Source organism: Rhopalosiphum maidis, chromosome 4, assembly GCF_003676215.2.
Source record: "Rhopalosiphum maidis isolate BTI-1 chromosome 4, ASM367621v3, whole genome shotgun sequence".
Classification (NCBI taxonomy): Eukaryota; Metazoa; Arthropoda; class Insecta; order Hemiptera; family Aphididae; genus Rhopalosiphum; species Rhopalosiphum maidis.
Window position 1 is genome coordinate 18,748,143 of NC_040880.1, and position 27,721 is coordinate 18,775,863.

The 27,721-nt window shown below is 25.1% G+C and overlaps 1 protein-coding gene across 1 annotated transcript; it reads right to left on the bottom strand.

Annotated features, from left to right (window-relative positions):
* Positions 1-3,008: 3,008 nt before the first annotated feature.
* On the bottom strand, positions 3,009-27,149 carry LOC113548994. Its single transcript, XM_026950119.1, has 13 exons — positions 26,696-27,149; positions 11,383-11,518; positions 10,907-11,111; positions 9,671-9,884; positions 8,749-8,862; positions 8,574-8,677; positions 8,231-8,358; positions 6,343-6,985; positions 5,995-6,245; positions 4,488-5,283; positions 3,915-4,155; positions 3,507-3,844; positions 3,009-3,360 (listed from the first exon to the last, which is right to left on the bottom strand). The coding sequence occupies exons 1-13, from the start codon at positions 26,880-26,882 to the stop codon at positions 3,172-3,174; spliced, it is 3,546 nt and encodes a 1,181-aa protein (XP_026805920.1). The 5' UTR covers positions 26,883-27,149; the 3' UTR covers positions 3,009-3,171.
* Between the last annotated feature and the right edge of the window lie 572 nt (positions 27,150-27,721).

The following is a 27,721-nucleotide window of genomic DNA, read 5'->3' on the forward strand; positions in this document are numbered from 1 at the left end:
TGTTTAAGTTTGTTTATTATTTGTATACCATTTAATTATTAGAACTTATTGTTTAGAATGCCTATTTATATATATATACCTTCATTTTGCAATAAGTTTTGAAATAACAACCAAATGCTTATTAATTATTATAAAAAACATGATAATAGCCGGATCGTTATTGACAATAATGACGATTGGCGGAATTTTACGATTTACAATACGAATTGTTTTCAATCATATACATATTTAGCAGTAGGTCGTGTATTGACTACGGCCATCAACCTCAATATTTCCAAATTCTTAAAATTTCAATATTATAATAAAATGTAGCGTTTTCAATAAATTCATTCTGTATTTCTGTAATATATGTACGATATTATTAAACTTATCAAGTAAAAAAAAAGACCAATGGGGGGGAATCTATCCCCATATCCCCCCCTCGTAAATACGCCACACTTAGCCCCCTCCAAATTGCGCTTATGATGTATCATACTACCCCTTGGAATTTCTTATTGGCGACATTTTAATCACGGTTCTGGTTTCTGGCCGACATGGTTATAACCTAATTCCTCACGAGTCACGATACATATTTTGTGGTGTTTAACAATCTTTAAATAGCCCCTCCCCTAGATTGAGCTCCAGCTACGCTACTGGTGTTGCGCTTAAGCAATCCAATAGAATGTATATTTAAAATCTATTAAAAGTTCCTAAAGTCAGTATTTGAATAAATATTTATTTAAAAGGGTATTTGAGCATGCCTATTACAATGCTATTACTTAGTGAATTACCCTAAATAATATTACCTATGTGCGGCGTGTATCAACAAAATCGTCTCCGACACCACGCCGTGAATTAAAACATTATGATGAACGCGTTTTTTGATGAACTACGTAATATAGAGTTGAAATTATAAACATCTTATTATAGGATTGAAATTTAAACACGTCAATGATACATTATTGTTCATATAATATTATTAATACAAGTATTTAGGTACGTCTTAAAATGTAAGTCATAAACTCATAAATATTCCTTTATGAAGTAAATTTTAAAAATAAACGTTTTGAGCGTTGTTTAACTTTTCATTCTATACTTTTATGAATATATCGTAGTCTTTTAATTCTGTTTTTACTGGCAATTTCTAAACAAATGGTGACATTTTCTGGCGATTTTCCCGGTTTTACGTTACTTACACAAAATGTCAATATTTTTTATTATACCTATATATGTACAGATTTGAAGACGGAAAAACTTCGCGCAAATAATATTAAAATACGAACAATAGACTTTTATATCTGAATTCATAGTTTTTATTTTTTTTTCACCTAAATTTCGTTCGATTATTCAAAATTATAAACGTATATTTATATACATTATAATTTCATCATGATAAAATTTTATTCGCTGTGCATCATCACTTTTTCGTTAGTTGTGCGTGGTAAATACTAAATATTTTACGTTGTAAGGGTTATTACATATTTATTACGATGCGAACATTTTATTATTATTAGAGCGCACACTCATAATTATTCACTCGGAATTGTATCTATTGTGTCACTGGTTGTGCAACGCTACTTTGACATGACACATAGAAACACTTAATTGAATATTCAGCTATAAATACATTTTTGTAAACTTCACCTATACATATTGTATACTTGTATAATCATATTATTTTTTTTTAATAATTTTTAAAAATTAGAAAATCACTGTCCAAAACTAATCACGTTTTGATAATGATAATATATAAGGTAGGTATTTAAATCTTATAAGCGTTTGTATCGTCGACAGAGGGTTGATACATCGATTCATTCACGTGGCTTAGCTACTTTGGCCGACAACGAGTGTACTACTCGTCCATACTTTATAAAATAAAATCTAGCGGAATAACTACCGTGTGCTGAGATTTCCAGGACCAAGTTTATGTGACTTTATTTGACATCTTAATTAGCTAGAATTGTAGCTCAAGAGTCAGGATAATGTGTGGTGTCTTATTATAAATTTAATTTCAAAGTTTGGAAAATGATACAGACTTGAGTTCAGTATTAAAACTGTGATTGCCGAGGTTTACTCTACATTTTGGTCATCATTAGTTTTACTTATTCAAATACAAGAGCCAGCAATACAATTAGTAGCAAACAGAACATTTTTAAGTTTCGTTGATGTATACATAAGTTTCTATTTATAGGGAGACAGAATATTATAAAAAATATATATAATATATTATGTATACCACTAATAAGTTTATAATCTAATTATAACAGATTGTAGAATAATATTAAACCATTAACGAGATTACTAAAAGTATATTATATTACTCTATACACGTTAGAGTATACAATACATAATTTATTATTATTAGAATCAATAAAAAGCTAGGATCCTTAAATTGAATACTGTAATGAATTACTTAAAGACTTTAAGTTAAAGCTATAAGCATTACATACACAAAATTCTTATAGTACCTAACAAGTATTTAAAAAATATAATCTAAAGTATTAAACATAAACATAACAACATTAACTGAAATTACATTTATGGTCTTAAAACTAATGGTTGTATACTAAATTAAAGTCAAAAATAACAAAATTGAACAAAAATACACATACAAAAATATTATTTTTATACTTTCGATTAACAAAATGTTTGGAATCGTATACATCAAATTTAAGTATCATTAATGTTGACAAAGATCTATAAAATGAGTCTATACTAATTTAATAACTCAAGTTAATTATTGTTTTGGTAAATAATTGAAGAAATTATTTGTATTAAATTAAGATCTGTTGAATGTAATCAAGAGGTTAATAAACCATCATACATTTACAGGTAGGTATGTTGTATGCAATTAACATAATGTAGTAAAAAAAATATTACATTAAATTGAAAACATACAAATACCACAAATAAATATCTTGTGTGTCTATATTTATTATAATTATGAATTAGATGTAAGTAAATATTACCAAGACCTTTTGTTAAAATAATAATAATACCTATTTTATAATTAAAGTATCATGTAACTTAACGAAAAAATAAATAAATAAGAGAACAAAAAATAATCGTTATAACAAACATACACGAAGAAAATATTTCAAATGTCTTCAATTATTATAAATTATAATAATAAGAAAAAAATGGTAAATTAAGCTATGTGAAGTTGTTTTTGCCTTTTGGTAGTTAAAATAGTCATGGTTCTTCTTCTGAATCTTTATCACATTGAAAATCATCAAATCCAGTCATGCGGTGGTATGCTTTGGTTTCTTCGCCTGTTTGCTTAAAACTAATTAAGGGCCGTAAAGCTGAGCGTAATGATGCAAACAAATGTGGAAACAATATTTCTTGTTGAGCGAGTAATTGTTTTGTTCTATGTCGTTCCTAAAATTAAAATAAAAAGCATATAATATATAAACATTGTATTCACTCTAACAAAAAACAATCATTATTCAATTATTTTAAAATTGTAATATTATTTTTTTTCCGATATTTAAAATAATTTAATTATTAACACCAGTATTTTTTACCTTGGGAGCTTCAAAGCACGCAGGACAATTTTCTGAGATGACGGGTAATTTTTTAGACTCTGCAAATTGTCGTAACATTTTTTCTCTGACATAAACAAATGGTCTGATAACACGTAGATCACGTTCATTAATTGCATAATGAGCTTTCATTGATCTTAATCGACCATTATGAAATGTGGACATTAAAAAACTCTCCGCCAGATCATCCAAATGTTGACCAAGAGCCAGTACATTATATCCATTTGATCGTGCAGCAGAGTACAAACGTCCTCGTTTCATGCGACTACAAAAACTACAAATGGAACGACACTCTGTAGACGCAGCTTGTTCAAGAATCTCTGTCAACAAATATAATATGTAAATTAATTTATATATTAATTATATGCTTATTCAGTTATTACTACTTACTTTGTTCTTCATATAAATAATGGACTCCTAATGCTTTTAAGTATGGTATAAGAGGTTTAGGATTATAAGCTGCACTACCAGGATCAACTGTAGCAGCTCCCAATGTGAAATGTATACCTTTTGATGAAGCATAATATTGATACTGATGAAGTGTATGAAGTAATGATAATGAATCTTTTCCACCCGATAAACAAACCATAATACGATCTCCGTCTCGAATCATCTTAAATTCTCTAATAGCCTTTATTTTAAAAGTATAATTTTAAATTAAGTATTCTGTATTACATTATAATATATAACATAATAGTGTAGTAGTCAGCAATCTTTTTGGACTCTTGAGCCACATTCACAAATTAGAAATAGTTTAAGGGCCATATAAAAATAAAAATTTTAGATTCTTAAATTATTTACTATGAAAAAAAAATACTGTCTAAAACTTTAAAACAATGAATTATGTAAAAAAAAAAGTTTGTCGTTCTAAAATTTAAGCGGGTTGTTGGTTGCTAACCACTGTATTATAAAAATTATTATGTAATAGCGTATTATGTATTTTTATATTTTTCAATTACTTACTTCAATTGTTGGTTTCCAAATGGGTTTTGCTGGACAATACCACCTAGCTACAGCAAAATCAACATTTTTCTCATAATTCATTTTCACAATACATTCAGATTTAAATTTTTTCGAATTAATTTCAATTGGTTCTGTCTTAATGTTTATACCACTATCAGTTGAGCTAAGATTTGGATGTTTTAAATTATTTTCTTTGTCACTCTCTGAATCTGTTTCTTTTTCCATTATAGTATCTGTGTTCTCATCTGACAGAGAAGATGAAGAAGCCAAAACAGAGCTTACCATGTCATGTATTTCCGATTTCATTTCTGAAGCAAATTCAGATAAACGAGTGATGACTTGTTCTTCAAGGCCATTTTGACATGGTGTGGTAGTTATTACTGGTACAGAGTTATTTCTAGGCATAATTTTATGGATACTTTTGGAAATGTTACTATGTTTATCTATAACATTCAAACTTTCTGAGCTCTCTGACAATGCATTGTCAACAGTAGCTATAACTTCACGTAGTTCAGATTTGATTTCTGTAACAAACTCTTTTGTCATTTCTTGTACATAAGCTTGGATACTTTCATCATGTTGTACATCATTGCAAGATGCACGTGATTCAGAATCACTTAATTCAGTTTGACTACTACATGAACACTGTCGTTCACGTAACCTTCTAAACTGATTAGGATTTGAACCTAAGCTATAACATCTTTCTCTTTGAGAAACTAGTCCAACAGGACTCAAATGTTTATTAGGTAGTAACATATCCGAACTACCACTTGAAGATCTTACACGAGCAGATAAACTAAAAAAAAAAAAAAAATATGGAATGAATAATTTCTAAGCAGCTTGAAATGTAATTTGTTTATAATAGTTATTTTATTTAGTTTATAATTAGACATACACGTGTTACATTTTATTTTTCTAGTCAATTATTATTTTCAAAACAATAAATAATGCAGTCTGGGAATTTTCTAATATGATCAAATCTATCAGTTGAGTTGTACAACATATATTCATAATATATGATATAACATATAAATAATGTCATGGATTGAGCATCATGTAATGACGTGATAAGACATGCAATATTTTTTTTCATAATTAATATATATATATATATTTTTTATGTTTAGTAAATTGTATTTAATTTTTTATTTGTATTATGTTCTAGGTAAATAGAATTAATTCCAAAACACAAAAAATATATTTAACATTAATAAAAAAAAAAATATATTATTTAACTTGTATTTATTTTGTTTTAATCATATATTCTAGGTATACTATACTCTGTATAATTGTCGACTAGATAGAAAATTATAATATTTTCAATTATTTTTAATTTATGTTTATATTAAAAAGGTTATAGTTATGGTATTTGAGGTTGTTGAGTGTAGATTTTCCCTTCATAATCTTAATTTTTTATGAATAATGTACATGATAATACAAGATTAATGGGTAATATAAATTTTACAAGATTACTTACTATTATAGTAACATATAAATAAAATAATACCTATGGTCTAAAGCAGATAGACTGTTGTATCTGGCTAAAGATGAATTTGGAGTAGAAACGTTTGACGATTCAGAAGTTCGAGGAGATCCGTAGTAGATTGTTGGTGAAAACGGAACACGTTGTTTAATATGACTAGATGAATGTCCCAACAATAAGTCTTGGGCTTCACTTGGCAACATGAACCAACGTAAATGCTCAGCTTTTTCTGTGAACATACTCCTCTGATCAGGCAATGGAAATCGTTTTGCCATCTAGGAAAGTATAGAATATAAAAATAAACAATTATTAACATAAATATTATTGTTTATCATCAATAAAATCTATAACAATAAAACAATCAAAAATTACTTTTCTCGCTTTGTTGAATGTGTTTCTGGCAGTCTTCAGACATTCAGCAAAATCAGCAGGACATGTATTTTGTACAGAAATTTTTCGTTCTGGCACTGATAATTTACCATCTGTATACCGTATTGATCCCAACCACTTACGATCACGGAATACATTGTTTGTATGATGTTTCCATTCACCTGTCTCTGGGTTCAATGTATATTGTGGTAATAGTTTCCAACCCTCAGTGGCCACCATTTTCAGGGCTTCAAGTACATAAGACACTTCGTTATCAGACATAAAGAACGGCAAAGATATACGGATAAAACCAGGCCTCAGCATCTCAAATGGAGAATTTTCTTCGTGACGGCGCAAGTGATGTCTATCTAGACGATCATCTTCTAGTAACATGTTTTCATATTCTATGGCCAGAGTGTCGGTGATACCTAAAAGATCTTGAGCATAAGGTCCAGCACAAGCGCAACCACCACGCGCTTGAACACCAAAAACGTCATTGAGGATAGCGCATACAAAGTTATGATGCAAAAATGCACCGCGAGGATGCCGCACCAACATTGAGAAAATTGGCAGCCGTCTCACAGTTTGCGAGCAATTGCCTAACACTATTATTTCCGGCATGGTTTGCAGAAAAGATAATACTGTCCTAGAATAAAAAAAATATGATATTCATTATTAATACAATGTTGGCTGATAAAAACAATAATGATGTTAAATGAAAACATTTATTTTTTTATACTTAATTCTAGATCACTGAATTTTAACAATATTGATTTATATTTTAAACCTATAATAAATAAAATATTTTGTTTATAAATTAAAAAGCAATTTTATTTATTTATATACGTATATGTATAATATATAATTCTTATTCGAATCACATACCATAATTCATGACTTACTTATAATGTTTCTAATAATACTACCAATTTATAAGTGATATTATTTTTAGAGGTCATATGGAACATACATGATGGCAATAATAATATACACTTTTAAAAAATAACAAGCTATAACCACACCTATCAGTTATTAGTTAATTACACATAATTCTAGAATGTGTATAAATAGAATAATTCTTCTAATATTCTAAAAGTTCCATCTCTTAAGATGCATATTTTCTAATTTTTCAAATAAAATTATCAATTAAATTGTATTAAAATTAAAAACAATAAAATGTATAAATGTAGGTTAAAGGTAAATAATTTTAATAGATGAATTTTAAACATTTATTATAGTTATAAGTAATAACTTATTACAAAGCGAAATCAGTTAACAATTTTTTAAACCGAAATATTTATATTTAAGAATAATAGAATTGCCTTGGATGTAATAATACATTTTTATAAAATTAAAAAATTGTTAATGCTAAGACATCTTTATTAACTTGCATATTTACATACTTAATTAAAATATAATTTAAAATAAAAATGAATTTATTAAAAATCTAAGACAGGTTGAAAAAAATAAACATTAAATAATTAAAAATGCAGTGGGATCTAAGTAAAATTACTATATGACTATAATTCTACATAATTTTTAGAACATGGTTTAATTAAATACAAATGTGTACAACGTAATTTATTTTTGAAGACCCATGAAATCTTAAAAAATATATAACTTGTAAACCGAATGAGATTGTTAGGTTTCTCGACAGCTTGATATCTATAATTTATTATCTATATGTGTATTGTATTGTAAAGTCTTAATAAGTGTTTTTATATGGTACTGGTATAAAATATGATAAATACTAAAATAATAATTTATAGATAAAAACATTAATGTAATAGTTATTATATTTAGCGAATTTGAATACTGTTAATTATCAAAAATAATAAATAGTACTTTGTAACATATTTTGCAATGATTGAAAATTAAAAGCATTATTTACTTGGTAATTTTTTCTTCTCTGCCCATAATAAATGGTACTCCAATATTTTGTTTGAGCTGTAATGCTAAACCCAAGCGCACAGATTCCACAATCGCCCCAGTACCACCTTCTTCTCGCAATTCTGTATCCTAGAATAAGTAATAATATACATGTATCCTAGAAATGATTACACACCATAGGTGGATAACTAATTCAATTTTTTTACAGAGGGGGTTGACATTATCCATAAAAAGTGGCAGTAAAGTAGCCTGCTACTTGATAATTTGGAGAGGGTATTAAGAGGGATAATCCCCTTCAGATGTCCACATATGATACAAATACAACTTAACTCAGCTATATTTACTTTTAAGTATCTGTGATCTTTTCTTGAGACAAAAAACACTGCACCGCCACCACTGCCATTTGGCACTTTGTTTTTGAACAGTTTTTTTTTGGCCACCAATACACCTATGTGGTCCATAAATCTCTTTATTAAACAACAACCATAGGAATATATGTATTCAAACAGTTTTTCAAACCTGGTGTTTGTATTCCGCCTACAAATTTATGACCAGAGAAAAATATAGCATCTTTATAAACGGCTTGGTCATTGGCCGGAAACAAAGGATTCATATCCAAAACCACATACGGAGCTATAAAAAAATAAAAATATAAAAACATTCATAAAAAGTTAGATATTCTATTTGAGTTAGTGGATGTTGTTTAAACATTACTACATAAGGTACTATATGATGTAATGGTTAGGGTATGGTATAGGTTACTACAATTTACAAACAATATCATTATGTTTATGAATAATTCTGTAGATATATTATTATCATAGACGCTTAAGTTATAAGTTATAACTTAACATAATGTCTATTCTAATGACATATTTATTATTGTTAACTTAGTCATTGTTTAAAATAAATAACTTTATTAGTTTTTTTTTAAAACTGATAAAAAATTTAATACACATGCATGTTTTACAAAATGTAAAATAAATCATACTATAAAATGTTAATATTATATCTACTGCATTTGTATTAAATTGTTCATTATACCTCTTGTTATTTTATTACGATCTTTGGCCTGTTTAGTAATAAATACAGTATAAGATCAGTTAAAATTAAATAAATTATTAGAAAAAACTTGACAAAAACAAATCATGATTATTTATATATATTTGTAACAATTAGAAGCAGAAAGAATGTTTTATACTTAAATAATACTTGATTCAAGCCAGAATTATGTGCTATATGAAATCCTTTAATTTTTTTTAGTTATTGTAAATATTTACAAGTTTATAAAATTTAAATAAAAATAGTATAAAAAAAATAAACATATAAATCACAAAAGACCTTAAGGCCGTAGCGTCATCATTCCATTTAGATTTTAGAATCTATAAATATACCATTTTTTAAAAAAAAGCCAAAGCTACAATGACTCATTAATCATTACCTGCAGATGCATAATCCCAAAATGCCAATGCACCATATTGGTGTAAAATCAACGTGGTGGCAATATCGTCAGCAAGTATTCCGGTAATATTAGAGGCAGCAGAAAAACAGCCAACTAATTGAGCTCCTGGACTAACCGACTGATACAATCGAAGTTTATTTTCGAGATCAACGAGGTCAATAAAACCTTCTTTAGTTTCCGCTATGCGTACGACCTAAGAAGTTTAAAAATAATTTTTAAATTCTTAATTACACATTACCAAAATAATTAAATAATTTTAAGATTGTGACGTAGGAAATAAAAGATGATCTCGAATTGATTTTTAATAGGTGTTTGAGTATCATTTAGAAATCAAGTAAATCATAAAAAATTAGTATATAATATAAAGAAAATATTAGTCAATTGTTTTGTTAGGCGAATTTTAATGTTTGTTATAATTACATTAAATTTCAAACAATAAGTTGTTGTTATGTTACTCGTTCAATTTAACTGTCTTTTTACTTATAAATTAGGATACTTGTACAAGAAACATTTTCGAAGGAAACTCGACGACTGTTCTAATCAATTGAAAAACAGACATTTTGGCATGCAATCAAGTATCATAATACATATTTTAAACGATTGAAATAGCGCCAAGTCGTAATCGTTATTATTTGACAGCCACTGGAGCAACGATAATAATAAGAAACATGTTGTTTTAGACACGAACGTCAAGGCGCGAACTGTAGAAACAAAATTATTCTTAACCAAGGTCATATAAAATATTTCATTACCAAATACCGGAGATGTCCTCATAATAAAATAGCGTCTATTGTGACGAAATGAACTACTATCTATACTTATATCATTATTAGACGCCTATATAATACTCCACAGCGATTCCTCTATCTAATATAAGCCGTCCGCCGATTTAATTTATAGTAAAATCTCTCACTCAGTTTATGTAATTCAGGACCAACATCAGATATCTAATTATCAATATTACGCATAGAATATAGATGTTCATAGACATCTTCGTTTACAAAATAACGACGTGTTATTATTGTATAATACCATTGAGTTCTATCGACACTCAATGATAATACGTGTTTTCACGGTCGTCGAAATCACATTAAAATTCAGCGAGTATATAATATTCGGTAGAAATGAAACAATTTACGGCATAAAAAAACAGTATTATTACTTCCGTCAATACACAAAGATACGCCACACCGAGCTGCTATTCCAAGTATTTACCGTAGCGCCGATCTCTCTCCAAGGCAATAAATTCGAATGATGTTCGTAAGGACCGACCAGGACTATTGGTTTAATTTCGTCAGAAGCGAAATCCATGGCATGTATTAACTTGTGAACGGCGCCGGTACATCCACTCCCGACGAATATGACCGCGTCGTCTTCTGAAGCATGGACAGCATTACGAACAATATCACGGGCTTCGTGTCTATGAGAAAATATGTATAATGATTACATTTTAAATTTAGCTTAAATAATAATTATTTACTCAATAAAAACATCCTTAGGAATAACCACGGGGAAATCAAATAATATCATTGTCATACAATTCACAAACAAACTGTTTACTGAGACATACAATACGTTACATGCAGACAAGCAATATTATTTAAAGAGGATTTATTTCTTTTATATTTAATGGAATCTAACAGGTATATTATGATACTCGGTGTCAATTATTACAATGGACATATTTTTACCTGTATAGAGTAGACTGTAGCGAAGTGACGTTCGTTGTCGTATGAGTGTTACCATAGACAGGTAATACTTCTTTGAGTATATAGTCTTCAATAAATTGCAGCGATTTCCCAGAAGCTGCGTAGTCACAGTATACAACTACATAAACAAGCAAATAAGTAAACATATAATATATTTACATAATATGTATTTCATATGTCATTTAAAACGAAGTGCGCCTTTGCAAAAGACACATAATTCAATAGAACGTACACCACCATTGTAAAAGTATTTGCGTTGTGTAGATGTATACAAAATTACGGACATCGTAAGTACGATGTATATAAAAATAGTTTTAACAAAAAGTATTATATACAAAAGTTGTAAAATGGAAGTTTGGTTAGTTACTTATGTTTATTGTGTGCAAGTATAATTTTACAATAAATTTAACATTCAAACAACGGGTACTTAATAGTTAATAGTTTAAATGAGTATAATAAATTAGATAAATTAATTGATTTTATAATTATTTTATTATCCAAAAACGTAATACTTTAAATGAATTATACAAAAGAACAATTCTAAGTGCAGTTCTGATACTGTAAGGGGATTAGCATAATATATTACTATGAGGATTTTTTTTTATATTGAAATTATATTATTATTTCATTATTTAATATAATTTTTTTAACTCGACTGTTGAAACTTATTCAAAATATCACACAAAATTTTAAGTTAAAACCAACGTACTACAGGATAAATGTGAGTACCTAGGCATTCTTAGTGAATAAGAGTAAATAGCAAAAATGCGCATTTAAAACATTCATCGTCTATAAAAAATAATAATATAGTAATGGCATAAAGATTCGAGACTATATAATTCAATTTTTTTTTTAATTGCAGATAAAGAATTATAATAAAATAGTATTTGGAGAAAACTTTATAAGTTTATAAAAAAATTAAGCTGAGTTTTTCATAGTTTTTAGCTGCTATGAAACGTATAACTTACGACGAAACTAGGAAACTTAAATCTTCAAGTTTTTTGATCGAGAATCAACAATATCTCTTTATATATAAACATATATCTATCGAAATTAAAGTAAAAAAGTAAAACATTTCAAAAATCTAAAAATGCTCAAATAGACAATTTGCTCCAAAATGTAATGGTAGACAAAAAATAAATAAATGTATATCACTGTTAGATCAATACATTCTTCGCTCTACTCATAATCTTAAATAGATGATGTAAACACAAATTATAAGTAAATAATAATATATTATTACATTATAGCTTATTTTGCAGTTCTCACGCTACTGTATTTTATTCATAGCATACAGCAAATGTCCACTCGTGGTTTTCTTACTCACTAAATCATAAGAATACTTTTTACCGACACATAATAATTGAGCGACCTATTGTAAATTAATATTATACCTATTATAATTGACTGATGAATCAAACACCCTTTTCTGATCTATGTACACTGTATATTATCTGCTTGGACGCCCAATTCTAACAATAACTACATTAATAAGTTTAGAACAAGTCTATACACATAGACATGTGAACGAATGAGGCAACTGTCTGATACAAAATTGTCTCCTATATTTTTACTCATTTACAGTATTTAATTATTAATATAAAAAAGTTATATAAAATTACTATGAATTTCTAGTATTTTTCAGGACGAATAATCCTACTCTTTCCAGCGAGAGAACACACCGCAGATCTACCAAAATTAATTCAGACTATGCATTACATTGCGTTATCCAACCATATAATTCCCAGTCTACATGCGCTAACACGAATTTGAGTTTTCGTAATACGTTTTATTACAATATAGGTACTTAAATAATGGAAACATATAACGATTGATTAAGGACGTTTACAATAGCTTTATTTACTTAATTAATAAGCCATTACGTTTTTATTTTAATAAAAAATAGATTCCGTGAAAAACTTTTCGTTCCATAAAACCTCTATTTTTAAACGTCACGCGAGGTTTGAGATTTTCAGATGACGGAGATGAAACTAGATTCTAAAAACCTCAAAAATCGTGGAACATACCTAAATAAAGGTTTGTGTAGCGTTTTTTTTTTTTTACTTATTGCTTACAAAATGCATGTAAACATCAAAAGGATAGGTAATTAAAGGGAGTTTTTAACAAATTTTAATTATAAGGATAATAAACTGCGTATTATATCATCTATATTTTTAATATTTGAAATATGCTATATCTAATACAGCACATGTTTACAACTTTATGATATATAATATCATAACGTATAACATATTTGATTGACTTTATTTTGTACTTATCACATATACATCCACGATGTGTGTAATTTATGGTATGTGTTTATATCACAGTATACTATATACATCATTCATGGCCGAAGATTTTTCCGAACCGCACGATTAGTTATATCATTGATTTTAAATACTAGCATTTATAATTAATGATTATACTTATTAGGTAGATATTTAAGTATTTAACTAGCGTCAAAAACCATTTTCCTACATAATATATTACATACAAAATTTGGAAATTTCTGTGCACCAAATATATATACTAGGTAACTTTGTATATAACGAATACTTTTTTGTTATTTATTGATTAAAACTTGACAAGAAGTACAAGTATTAACTAAGAAAAACAAAAAAGGAGTTAAATCCTTAAAAGTATACCTTAAAGGTATATTAAAGTTTTTAAATTCATTTCAAGACATTCGCCAATAGAATATCAATAGAATATAGTGGAAAAACTTAAACATATATTACATCTAAAAAATTGATAGCTCTATTTTAAAAATTAAATAGCAACCCTAGCATGGTTGAATTTAAGTACTCACAACGGCAACGATTGCAGTAAAATATATAGATACATTGATTCAAAAAAAGATATAAATGGTGTAATAATAAAAAAAAACCACAGTCTTAAATATTTTATGTGTGTTAAAAAATAATATGATAGGCACTACATCCAGTAAATATAAAAATGTATATTATTTTGTTTTAAAATACTTAAGATATGTGGTAAATAATCCCTTTAGTATACATATACAATGTACATTAAACATGTAATAACCCTATAAATTGTTTAATTGATTTCTTAATATCTCATTTATACTTTAATAGATATAAATGACATATTAATTAAAATTGGTCATCGATCTTTTTTATAATTTTAATCGGCCGGCTGATAATAAAAATAAAATAATACGACATTCTCTACAATGTTTCTTATTAAGATTGACAATCGCATACGCACAATCATTTCTGAAAAAAAGATTCTACGCAATTTAGAACACCATTTTTTCTACGAATTTTTAAAAAACATTCCAGTCGATTTATTTTAATGTTATCATGAACCCAAAGTAAGTTTTCTCCGTCGTATCTACACAGGATGTAATATTATAACTGCGCAATTTCCGATGAATCCCCAGTACACCCGTAGCTTATGTCTACCTTTACAAGGTTAATACACTCGAAATTATTATGATTTAATAAGTATACAATTTTATAAAAATACGAATTTGAAGTTTTGTAAATAAATATTTATACAAATATTAATAAACAAATCTTGAAATTATATACACATACCTGTAATAATATTATATCATATTCGATTTATAGATAATAACAAAGAGGTTTTTTTTATAAAATTATAAATGGATGTATAATATTATATAACTGATAGTTCAACCAAACTTAATATAATATAATATTATACATATTATATTGACTATTAATATCGATTTACACAATTATTATTGAAAAATAGATGTACAAAATATTGGAAAAAATTTTAAAACGAATAATCAATAAATGATTATTGTAGCATTTAATTTTTTTTTTTTTTTTGGCTATAAGTAGCTTAAATATTTTGACCTCTTAGAAGTTATAGCCTGGAGAAAACGCTCATTTTTCATCTATAGGTTAATGCAGCTTTGCTGATGAATAACATACTACAAATAATTATAAATTATAATACACATTTAAATAAAAGGGAAGATATGTCCATTTAATAATTCTGAAAGTTTGACGTAGAGAGGTCATATAAAATTAAATGGTATTTTTATTATTATCATTTTCCGTGTAAAAATAATTAAATTTAATAATTAGAAGTACGGCATTTAAATTATTATAGTACTTACTTTTATGTATTTCTAAATAATATTATTGAAAAATAGATTGCTTAATATAGCTGTCTAAACTCTAAAGTAAATTTCGATAATAGAAAAAAATAGTTTAGGATTATTAAGAATATCATACTACTGAATTTATTAGCATCTGATTTGATGATCGTTGTTATTATTATATAATATAATACATAATATGTAGGTACCTATACTGGCTATACTTAATAGTATATAAACATAATTATAATCATACTACTTTAACAAACATATTATTATGGTAGGTACATAAATTAATAACCTACACTGGCATGATAAAACCCATTAAAGTTCTTTTATTTGCAGAAACAGTTAAATTTCAATATAATACAGTTATATATTTTTCGCATAACTTTTATTTTTAATTGTCTTTAAATATAAGCTCTTTTTGTATGTTACCAATCTTAAATAAATGTAATTGATCACTAAAAAAATTGAAATTCTAAGCCTATTTAATAGGTATGTAATTTTAATAGGGTATACCAACGTACGTAAACTATTTTAAAAATAATTTAGTAATATGACATGTGTTGTATGATAGTGATTTGCTTGTCTAGTTGAAATATTAAAATAAATATATTAGATGAAATACGATTAAATTTAAATCTAGTACTCAACACGAAAAACAAATAGTATAAATGTAATTTTATGTTTATCGCTATATTGTAGAACTTCATACATAGTTACATATACAGGCTGTTCAAATTTTAAAGCGTTCATTATATATTCAATAAAATAAATAGACATTACATAGTTTCAAAGTACTTAATATACGGAGTGTCCCACGAATATCTGACAAATGAAATAACTATTTTGTTCTAATCAATATTTTTATAAAAAAATTTTTAAATATAATTCATAAAAACTTGCGCTACAATTTTAGTTTACATTTTTTATTTTAATTTTTTAATACTAAAAATAAAAAACTAAAAATTGATAAAAATTTTCCAAAATATTCAAAATTCCCAATTTGTGAATCTAATTAAAAAAAAAATTCAGATGGTAAAAACATTTATTTAAGTTGAGTGACTGATTTTTTTACAATTTTTTTAAATATTAATATTCTCGTTAAGTAAATTACGATCTAGTTCATGTAGAACAATAAAAAATATAGTTAGATTTTAACATGCACCTATTGCACCTATATAAAAATGTTCATAAAAATATTTTTTGAAATTATAATATTTCTAACATAAACAAGATCGTAATTTACCTAACAGGAATATTGATATTTAAAAAAATGTAAAATATCAGCCACTTGACTTAAATAAACGTTTTTACTGTCTAAATTTTTTTTTTAAAACATTTACAAATTGGTTATTTTGAATATTTTGGAAAAATTTTTAATCAATTTTAAAGTTTTTTATTTTCGGTATTAAAAAATAAAAAATTAATGCAAGTGCCTATGAATTATATTTAAAAGAAATTTTATAAAAATATTGATTAGAACAAAAGTGATTTCATTATTTAATTGGACAGATCTCCGTGGGACACTCTGTATATCTCGACTAGATCAAAATATTTAAGTTATATTATTATTTAATAGTTGATACAAATAAAATTTTTAAATGATTAAATAGTAAAATTCATATTTAGTTAATAACAATTATACCCATTTTAATTACGTACTTATTTGAAATTATTTCTTACAAGAAATTAAAACACTGTAAGCTCATCTGACATATTTTATTACAGAGAATAATATTATTATTTATTAGTAACTAAAATATACGGATAAATACAAATAATTACGCAATTATAATTAACACTGACCTAATATATTATGCTCTTTATTTAGTACTCTGAAATTTAAAAAATATAAAGTCTTAGGCGGAGAGCATTATTGAATGAATTAAGTACATTTATATTCTTAATTTTAAGATAAAAATTTTTAAAATATTAAATATAGGTTGGTACATAAAACAAGAAATTTATTTTGGAGATAAATCAATTTAATCAATATTATATTATATATATATATATATAGAGAGAGAGAGATAATAAATAATAACTAAGAAAATTATATTTCTTAAAAATAAATGTTATATGTCTTGTAAATTGTACTAAATTACATATCAAATATTGATCTGAACAATGCAATGGTAAGGGGTATATTAAAAAAAATGGCTCATAATTCAACTTGTTTTTTAAGTAATTAGAATTGACACTTGTCTTGATAATATATTCTATAACCCAATAACTGAGTGTCTAAGTTTAAACAGCGTCCTTTACCATAGTTTATTATTTAGTGGCTATAAATTATTATCGTAGTGCAATTTTACTTATCATCTATAATATTATGCATAATGAATTTCTCAATAGACCTTGATTGGCAAAAACAGAGTAAACAGCTTAATCAACAGTCGACCTTTACGTTTAAACAAAAAATGTCTCCATGCATAGGTAGGCACCTAAATAAAATTAAAGTATTCAAAGTATAAACTACGGTAAGAGATATAAATATAAATATTTAATTAAAATGCTACCTTTAAAACAAATAATTTATATTTAACATCAAAAACATGAAAGTATACAAATAATATGTTAATTTTAAGTACGCCATTTCAAACATAATATTGAAATGACAAATAAAACGTTTTATAAATGTTTTTGACTTTTGCCCTTGAGCTAAGTACCTATAATACGTATATTAATAAGTTTACAAATTAACGCGGAAAGGCCGATAGTTTATTCATTATAAATACCATATTAAAATTTAAAATGTTATATTTACTGGTATGTTTGTTTTGTATACTGTAATTTATAAAACAATATTTTTTAACTAAGCATATAGCCAAAAAATGTTCTTATTTTTATTTTGAAAATGGGAAACATATACAAATTATACTAGTAATAATTAATTTGGTCAAACGTATTAATGATATTTCGATTTTAAATTATTTTTATTATTATTGACTGATAAGTTTTAAATGTAATAATTATACTCAAACATAATTATTCATAAAGCTAAATTAGTAAAAGTATATTTTGTACTTATAATTAATAGTACTCGTACCTATAAATAGCTATTGCCTATCTGCAGGGCCTTTTCAACTAAAACTTACAGTTCCCTTTTTGGCCAGTACAATTTTTATACTAAATTTAAAAAAATCAACTATATACGACACTAAACTTATATTAAGGCTATAATAATAGTTCAATTTGAGAAACAAAAATTATTTTTAATTTGACTAAGGTAACATAAGGTAACATATGTTAAAACATTTTAATTCATTATTTTATTTTAATTTTTGACATATTTATGAAGGCATATTTTATCATTATAATTATTATTATATAGGTATTAAATTACCATATTCATTTTTATTCTTCTAATAATGTAATAATTTTGATAATTATAAATCACATTTATGGATACAATCATATTTAATTAAACATAAAAATTGTCAAATTCAGTTATTAAAACTAAGGCTCGGATTTATATGTAAATACATATTTTTACTGTGACTTGATAAATTAATTTAAGTATTTTAAGTGAGTGATAAATTCATTTCAAGAGATTTCCAATGAAATTAATTATATTTTATTTTACATATTTTGCCACAAGTAATGTTTTTACATATTTTTCAATAATTCCATTTTTTCCTACATATTTTGACAATTTGTTCATTTACGATTTTTTTAATAATTATTAATTATGTACGATTATGATTGTATTTTTCAATACAAGCAATTTCTCAAATTTCCAAAAGTACAACATAGTAACAAAATAATACCAATTAATGAACATAATCTACGGTAGATATAACTTACTCCTTCAAACATAGTCAAATTGCAATACAGTCCAATAACATCAGTGGAAGCCGAAAGATCAGTTAGTCAGTAGAAGGCAATTTTACGACCAAATAGAAGATCTTTTGAATTTCAAAATTTCAAAATGGCTGTTATCATAAATTGTAATCAAGATAATTAAAGTTTTTATTTTTTTTTAGCTTTATTATTTCTATTTTATAATTTGTAACACTTTTTTAAAAATAATTTTATTATTTAAAATATAATTTGTTTCATTAGAAACTCATATGGATATATTATATAATTAAATATTAATAAAATACATATTTTGATTTCATAAATACATATAAATCCGAGCCCTAATTATAACTGTCAATCTTAAAGAAAACTTTACTAGTCGAAAAAGGAACTGTAAGTTTAGACCGAAAAGTAAAGGATACATTTTTATAATAAAAATAAAATTAAATCATAGAAAAAATGCTAGTTTAATATCGTCTAGTATGTGCGTTCTATACAAAACTGAAAAATGCCATCTACTGCGGAATAACATAATCCTACAATTTCCCACGTATTTGTAATAAAGGTCAGGTATTATAATATCTAATAGAACCTTGCGTATGATCATCCCACACTTAAATCGTTATACCAACATATAATTTCGTTTCTATAGTTCGAAAAAACGTCAATAATACTATTTATATGTACCAGAAAAATACATTTCTCCGATAAAGATGTAGTTGTTCGCTGTAAACACGTGAATTCGCACGTATCAACGAACATTGTTTGGATTATTTAAAGCAACTGTGTTAACTGTAATAGCATTTGGCACGCTATACGATTATCTGAATACTACGGTTGAATAATATAATATGAACAAGTGATTAAATTCTAGTACCTGACTAAAATAATAAGATTAAGATATTTAAATAAGCAATATTGAATTTTTCAAACTATTATTAAAGAAAATTTATATAATTGTCTATATTAATCAATGAATGACTTATGACAACTAATTAATATTTTATTTATTGAATACATTTAATACATAATTTTTCTTAATGAAAAATGAGAAAAAAAATATTATTTGATAATAATTACATATTATTATAATTTGTATTCAAACTAGAGTTCAGCAAACAAAAATTAACTTTTTCCAGAAGAAATAAGATTAATAAATATTAAATATATTTAAGCCTCAAAAATTGTTATTACAAGATGAACGTGTCTCGCGATTGAATGAATTACTTTTATTATGTACCTATATTAAGCACAAAATAAAAATATATGGATCCTGATGAATTTATTTAAGTCATATAAATAATATATAGTATACAGTAATTTTACAAATAGTATTTACTGACTGTCATAATTTTACAATTCGTAAAATTTCTCTTTGAGATTATATTAAAATTTTAAATGTATAACGTAGGTGGTGAGTTATTTTATTTATAAAACACAATAAAAATGAAACAAGCAATATTATATTCAAATAAACAAATTTATGATACTTAATATAAATTTTTTTAACTACCTTTAAAATAAAAAAAACTTACAATAACGTTTTTGTGTTAAATTAATTTTTAAGATTCTTATTTTTTTATATAGACTGATTAGGTTAGATTTTGTCACCGTGCAGCTTACGTGTTCTCGCATCCATACCCGTTCGCCTACTATAAACACTTTTTTAATCGCCAGACCTGGCTTACTTAAAATATACTAAATTCACTCCATTGTCTCCTTTCAATATTATTGATAGAAATTAAAAAAATAACTTTTAGAATATTTGGATAAATTAGCCGTATATTAGTTATAGATATTAGATTTTTAAGTTCTTTTTAAGTTTATGTAAACGAAAAATATTTGAAATGTAATTTTTTAAATACAAAATGTATCTAAAAACTATTAACTTAAGTAAAGTAATTTACAATGACTAAAACAGCTAGCTATATTATAATTATATTTCATCTGATTATGCATAGAAATTGGTAATAATTGTATTAATAGGTGACATTTTTTATGTACATTTCATTAGTTATCAGTAGGGCTTGGAAGTTGTAAAAGTTATATTATTCTATATTATGCTATCAATTTATACCGCGTAAATCTAGAAATTCGTGCTATGCATTAATGAGTTTATAAAATTTAAAATTTAAAACGCATTTTTTTATATTACTCGTATATTGATTATACCAAAAAATATTTGGATAAGTAAAAAGAATAGCAAGTGTATACGTAATTATAAAGATATATTATTAAATAATTGTATGTTGTTGTATTTACACAAAGTCTACAAAGTCACTTAATTACTAATATTCTGTTACTAAATAATAGTATATCACGGATTAATCAGAAAATCGCTCGGAAATATGATGTTATGTTACATAATTAGAAAGAATATCACAATACAATTTGTTTAAATCACTACCATTTTTGTACACGATATATAATCAGCCCGTATATTATTATTATAATATAACCAAACGTCCACAACCATACAATGACTACCAAATATGTTGCATAACATAATTCAAATAATCACACTTGCTTACAATATATATTATTTTATTAAGTTATAGGAAATTTTAGTTCTTATACATGTTTCGTATATTCATTTTTTCTGTTTATACCTTATGGTAAAATTAACGGGAAAATATGTAAACCACTATATAATATGCGTAGGCAGGAAAAATATATCGTTTTTATTTCGATATCGGTAGCTTGTATCGCTTAACATAATAGTAATTAATAAATTTATATTAATATGAATTAAACATTTTTCTAAAAAATGTAATCATGAAATAATAATAATGATTAATGGCTATTTAAGCCTTAATGGTTTAAAAATAGAGTAGGATTAGGCCTAATATTATGGTATGCCACTTTATATGTGTATTGTGGTGTAAAATGTAGATATACGACACTTCTAAAATTAAATATATAAATTAATTCTAATATGAATTGATACATCTGTTTAATACAAGTATTGATCTGTATGTTAAACAGGTTATTTCAAAATTTAAGAATAAATAATTCAGCATATTGGCACATTAAATAAGCTAATAACAGGAAATGAATTGTTTATTTTAATATGTTTATAATCATAATAATATGACGAATTTTTAGTTAGTAAAAATGATAATAAATTACGTTTTAAAGTGTTACATTTAAAAATTATGAATTAATAATTGTGAATAATATTATATAAGAAATCTGATCTTTATTTTTAAATATGGACATATAGTATAAATCAAACTTTAAATTTTTTATGCCTATAAAATATTACGTTACATTTAAAAGAATTTTCATTTTTTTTTTTTTTTATTTAGTACTATAATATAACATATACAATACACCTACTTATAAAAAAGTCAAATATGTATTAACATGTTAAATATTTTAAGTACAAAATATATTTTATAGTAAATGTGTAAATTATAAAGTAGGTATTAACTATTTTAACCATGCATATTGAAACCTAAAAAATGATTTTATTTTATAATTTAATTATGTCATTTAATTTTATTTCAAAAATTTAGTGTCTACCATTATAAGACTATATGAAATATGAGTAAATAGCGATGAATTAATAGAATACTCACAAGAAAGATAGTATGTAACTATTATAACCACAGGATACATAAACATAGGTAATACATTTTATTTAAAATACTTAAAACCATACTTTGTTAAGAAATTGGATATTTTTAAAACCTGTTGAAATAAAATAAAATAAACAAATAAAATAAATAAAAATATTGTTCAGTATAAGTTGTAATTTAAATACATTGACAAAAAACTAGTTTTAAAACTGGATAGAATAATGATTTAAATTATTCTTAAAAAAGGTTCATACAATTAACAGGTTTTAAAAACTATATACTAAGCAACAAAAAAAAAATTAAAATACGTAGGTGATCTATTGATTTAAAAGTAAATTTGTAAAAATATTTTTGGATTAGGTAATAAAACTATGAAATATTGATTTAATTTTTATTAGATAATCAAATTAATTTAAATACCAAAAATGGATCTAAAAATTAAAAACTTATAACCAAAAAATTAGAAACCAGATGTTAATGTAAAACTTTGGATACTGCACTTAATGTTGTCTATTAGTAAAACTTAAATTAATAAATCATTTAATTAAATCTAATTTAATAAGTTTATTAGAATTTGTAATTCTTTTTTCAACAAATAAAAAATATCTATCATAATTTTTATAAAAACCATATAATGTAGAATAGTTATATATCTTTAAGTGTTTTTACATAAATTTGAATGATATAGTTTGTATACATACACAGTTTAGTCCTCATCAGCAAAACTACAGAACAATATAACAATTTATTGCCTATTAAATCAACCTGTTTTGTTTTCAGTAAATTTCTTTAAAATATCACTAATACTTTTAATTTATGTATAAACAATTTTTATCTTAAGGTCTACTCTAAATAGTACATAGTGTTTAATTATCATCACATATTGACTGTTAAGGTACCTATTTGCTTAGGTTATAGTCTACAGACAGAGATTATAAAATTAAGAAAAAATATATGGCAAAAATATTTTTCATGAAAATAAGAATAATTTATTAGGATAAGATTTTTTTTATTTATGGATAACCCAAGTCTTTTTGAATTACATGACATTTTTAGGTATTTAAAATAAAACACAATAATTGTAATTGGTTATAATAAAATGATCCTTGATTAGCTTAGTAGGAATTTAAAAATATTAATCAAACATAATGCCCAAATCTTATTCGGAAATAATTTACATAATATAATCAGAATTAATTAATACAACTGATATAAGTGGGGATATGGGAAATAAAAATAGACACAAAAATACATAATGAAGAGGCCTCTTAGTGCAGGAAATAGCTAAGCCACAAATTACTATAGGTACATTTTTTTGTTACAGAGATATTTAATCGGTTTCTATTGAAATTTGAAGACTGAATTATAAACTGTATAATCTAGTATAGAACATAGTAAACCACTTCAATTTATAAGTAGGTATCAATTTACTGACAATTAAACCATTTGTTATTTATAATTAATTATGATGATCATAAAGAAGATAAATATTTAAATAAACAGTAAAAATACAATTTTAAATTGTTATAATTGTGAAATTTGTATATATTATATTGAGTTATTTACATTTGATTGATATTTGTTATTTTGTTTGATTGATAATAACTCATAACTACTTAAAATAAATATATAATTTTATAATAAAACGTGTTTGAGATTCATTATAATTTATCATAGAATAATGAACATAGTATATATATATATATATACATAAAAGTCTTATTATATTATATCTTTTTTTTTTTTGTAAAATAAAATTTTTAATGAAATGAGCATACTTGATATATCATCAAATCATACTTTTAGATTTTAAGTAAAGTAAGAAAAACAATATGTTTTATAATATTAATTTTTTTGTGGATACTTTATTTATTTAATAATGACAATACAATATAATTTTAAATTTTACTGTACTATTTTATAAAGGATTTATCACAAGATATTCTAGATATCATAGAATAGAATTAATGATATTGAGAAAAAAATTCATATAGAGGGGCATAAAAATATTAATTGCATATAAAGATATGCTAATCTCTCAATTGCATTTTTTTTTTAAAGGCATATTTTCCATTCTGCTTCAAACAGTATTATTATTTATAACACAAACTATATCCAGCCTAGTAATTGATGCTGGACAACACATACAGAATAGATACTGCAAGAAAAATTAACTTTGAGGAAAATTTAAAAAAAAAGTTATACTTTTTAAAATATTAAGAGCTTATGGTTAAAATAATGACCATGTAGATATAACATATTGTAACAAATTATAAGTTGCAAATATTGTTTTAAAATTTAATAAAATCATTACAGGTAATACTAATTGGATTAATTCAGGCAATTCAGCTTCAGTTTTGTATGAATTAAACCATCTTAAGTTTAAAAACAAAATTATAATTAATCGTAGTCATTAATTGATCCAACTTACAAGATATAAATGTTATGATAGTATAAAATATTTAGTGTTATGGTATGCCACTAGCCATTTATATTTTGCATGTACAAAGAAACTAGTAAATGGAATGGACAATTAATTAAAGATAAAATTTAAAATAATATAGAACAACACTAGTTATTTACATTTAAAGGTAAAAGCTTTTTCAGAAATTAAAGATATTTTTATTTGATGCATTTGATGATATACTTTTTTAAATTTAAACTTTAAAGTGACAGGCAAGTAAAATATAAATAGATGATAATCAGTACATTAAAAAGTAATAATAGCGTATTAAATATTTTAACACAATATTATAATTCTAATAAAATAAACCAATTATTTGTCAATACTTCAAAATTAGATTAAATACTCCCTACAGGCAAACACTTTTTCATATACGGTGGGCAACGTATAAAAGCCAGAAGTAGCCTAGAGTTACCAGACAACTTCTACAAGAACTGAGAAATCCTGAGCCAAATTGAAAATAACAGCCAAAAAATTATTTTATTTCTTGAACTTATTAATTTTTTACAACTCAATCTAAGAAAACCATTATATCAATTTATATGTTAATGTTTTGTTTTTATATTTATTTTTTTTTTTTTTGTAAGCTTAAAATTGAAGTAGTTGATGCTATACCACAAATCAAAAAAAAAAAAGAATAAATACCTATCACTTCTTAAAATGTATTTGTGAATAATCGTAAATAATGTACAAAGCAAGGACAAAAACAGTATAAATAATCATAAACAATTAATTTTGAGATAAATTTGTGAATTATAGTTTCTAAATTTCTAGTAAGGTTAAATTTTTAGTACCTATTCTTAAATGTTATTTTTCTTTAAAATCAGAACAAAGGTATTATTATTGAGTAACATTTGCATATAAATATGATAAGAAATACTCAATAACTTTTTATTATCTTAATGAAGAAAATCTTGAAGTCTCTTATCGACAAAAATTATCATTTCATTTTTATTCTTGATACCTACTTAATTAATGAATATATATGACTTATTTATTTTCTAAATAAATATTTAATTTTTACATACCTATTAACTATTTTACTACCCAAGTATATTATTGTAAAAATGAAAAAATTGTTTTTTTTATCGACAAATAACATTTAAAATAAACCATTTCTTTGAATAATAACTTCAATGGAATAAAATTAAGAATTTCAATCAATTTAAGTAAAAGATCAAATACAAGAATTAAATTTTGGTTTTTCAAGTTTATTTAAATCATATTTTTAGTTGTCATTTAACTGCATTTAAAATACATCAACAATTCAGGAAGCTGAAATACGGTAGTCAATACATAATTTAAAATTTAAGTTGAAAGTTATTCTACTAAGCTAATTACCTTTTCTTCTTCCGTATGGTCCAGAGAATGTAGAATTCTTGCCAATGACATTTTCGTCCACATATTTTATGAGTTTCACCGGGTCAGCAGACTTCTGTATCGTTTTTGTCACTTTAACATAATCATCGGGCAATGCGTAGAACTTTCTATTGGCAAACCTTTTTGTTGTATTTTTTACAGAATTCATTACTGACAATAATTATTGTCCCAGTGCTAATTTCATGACAGTCACAGTACTATGGCTAAAGTTGCGCACGTGTTTCGTAATGAGAGTAAGTACCTACAGTTCCGATAGACAGGTTTCAAAAACAATGAAGAAATTAATGGAATAAGTGGGTACCGACAAAACAGTCAAAATTATCGGTAGAAAAAGGATATTGAATATCCGTATTAACTCTAACAAGTCTGACGACTACAGTCCACGACTCACGAGTCACGAGTAGTGCATACTACACTCATTGGCGAGTTTCAAATTGCAATGTTATGTTATCTCAACTGTATGTCTGTTATCAAGTAAAAAATAATAATAATCAGTGTGACCACGGACCACGTGAATACAATGATATATTGTCATAATTTAATAATGATACAAAAATATAAAAAATATTATATTATTTTCTCGACAGACTTTTCTACATCGCGTGGTACCATACAAATATACATTTCTATAAACATTAAAACAACACTTTAGTCAATAGCTACCTTGCCACCTTGGTGTAATGGTATAAGTTGGTTAAAGTTATCTTGGTGTGGTCATGCTCAACTACCCAAGACTAGTTATATTTTATTAGCTTATGCCTACCCTCTAAACTGTATTAATATATTTTAATCATTTTACCTACATTAACAAAGTTCTAAAATTTATTGAAAATAGATAGGTAATTTGTGTAGGCCCCGACCCCCCCCTCCCGTGGCCAATTACAAACACGACTAAACGAGGGTAAGTGAATCGAGTTATAGGTACCATGGAAATTGCAGTTAAAAATATGTTTTAAAACCATTAAAATTTAATGTACTTATTAAAAA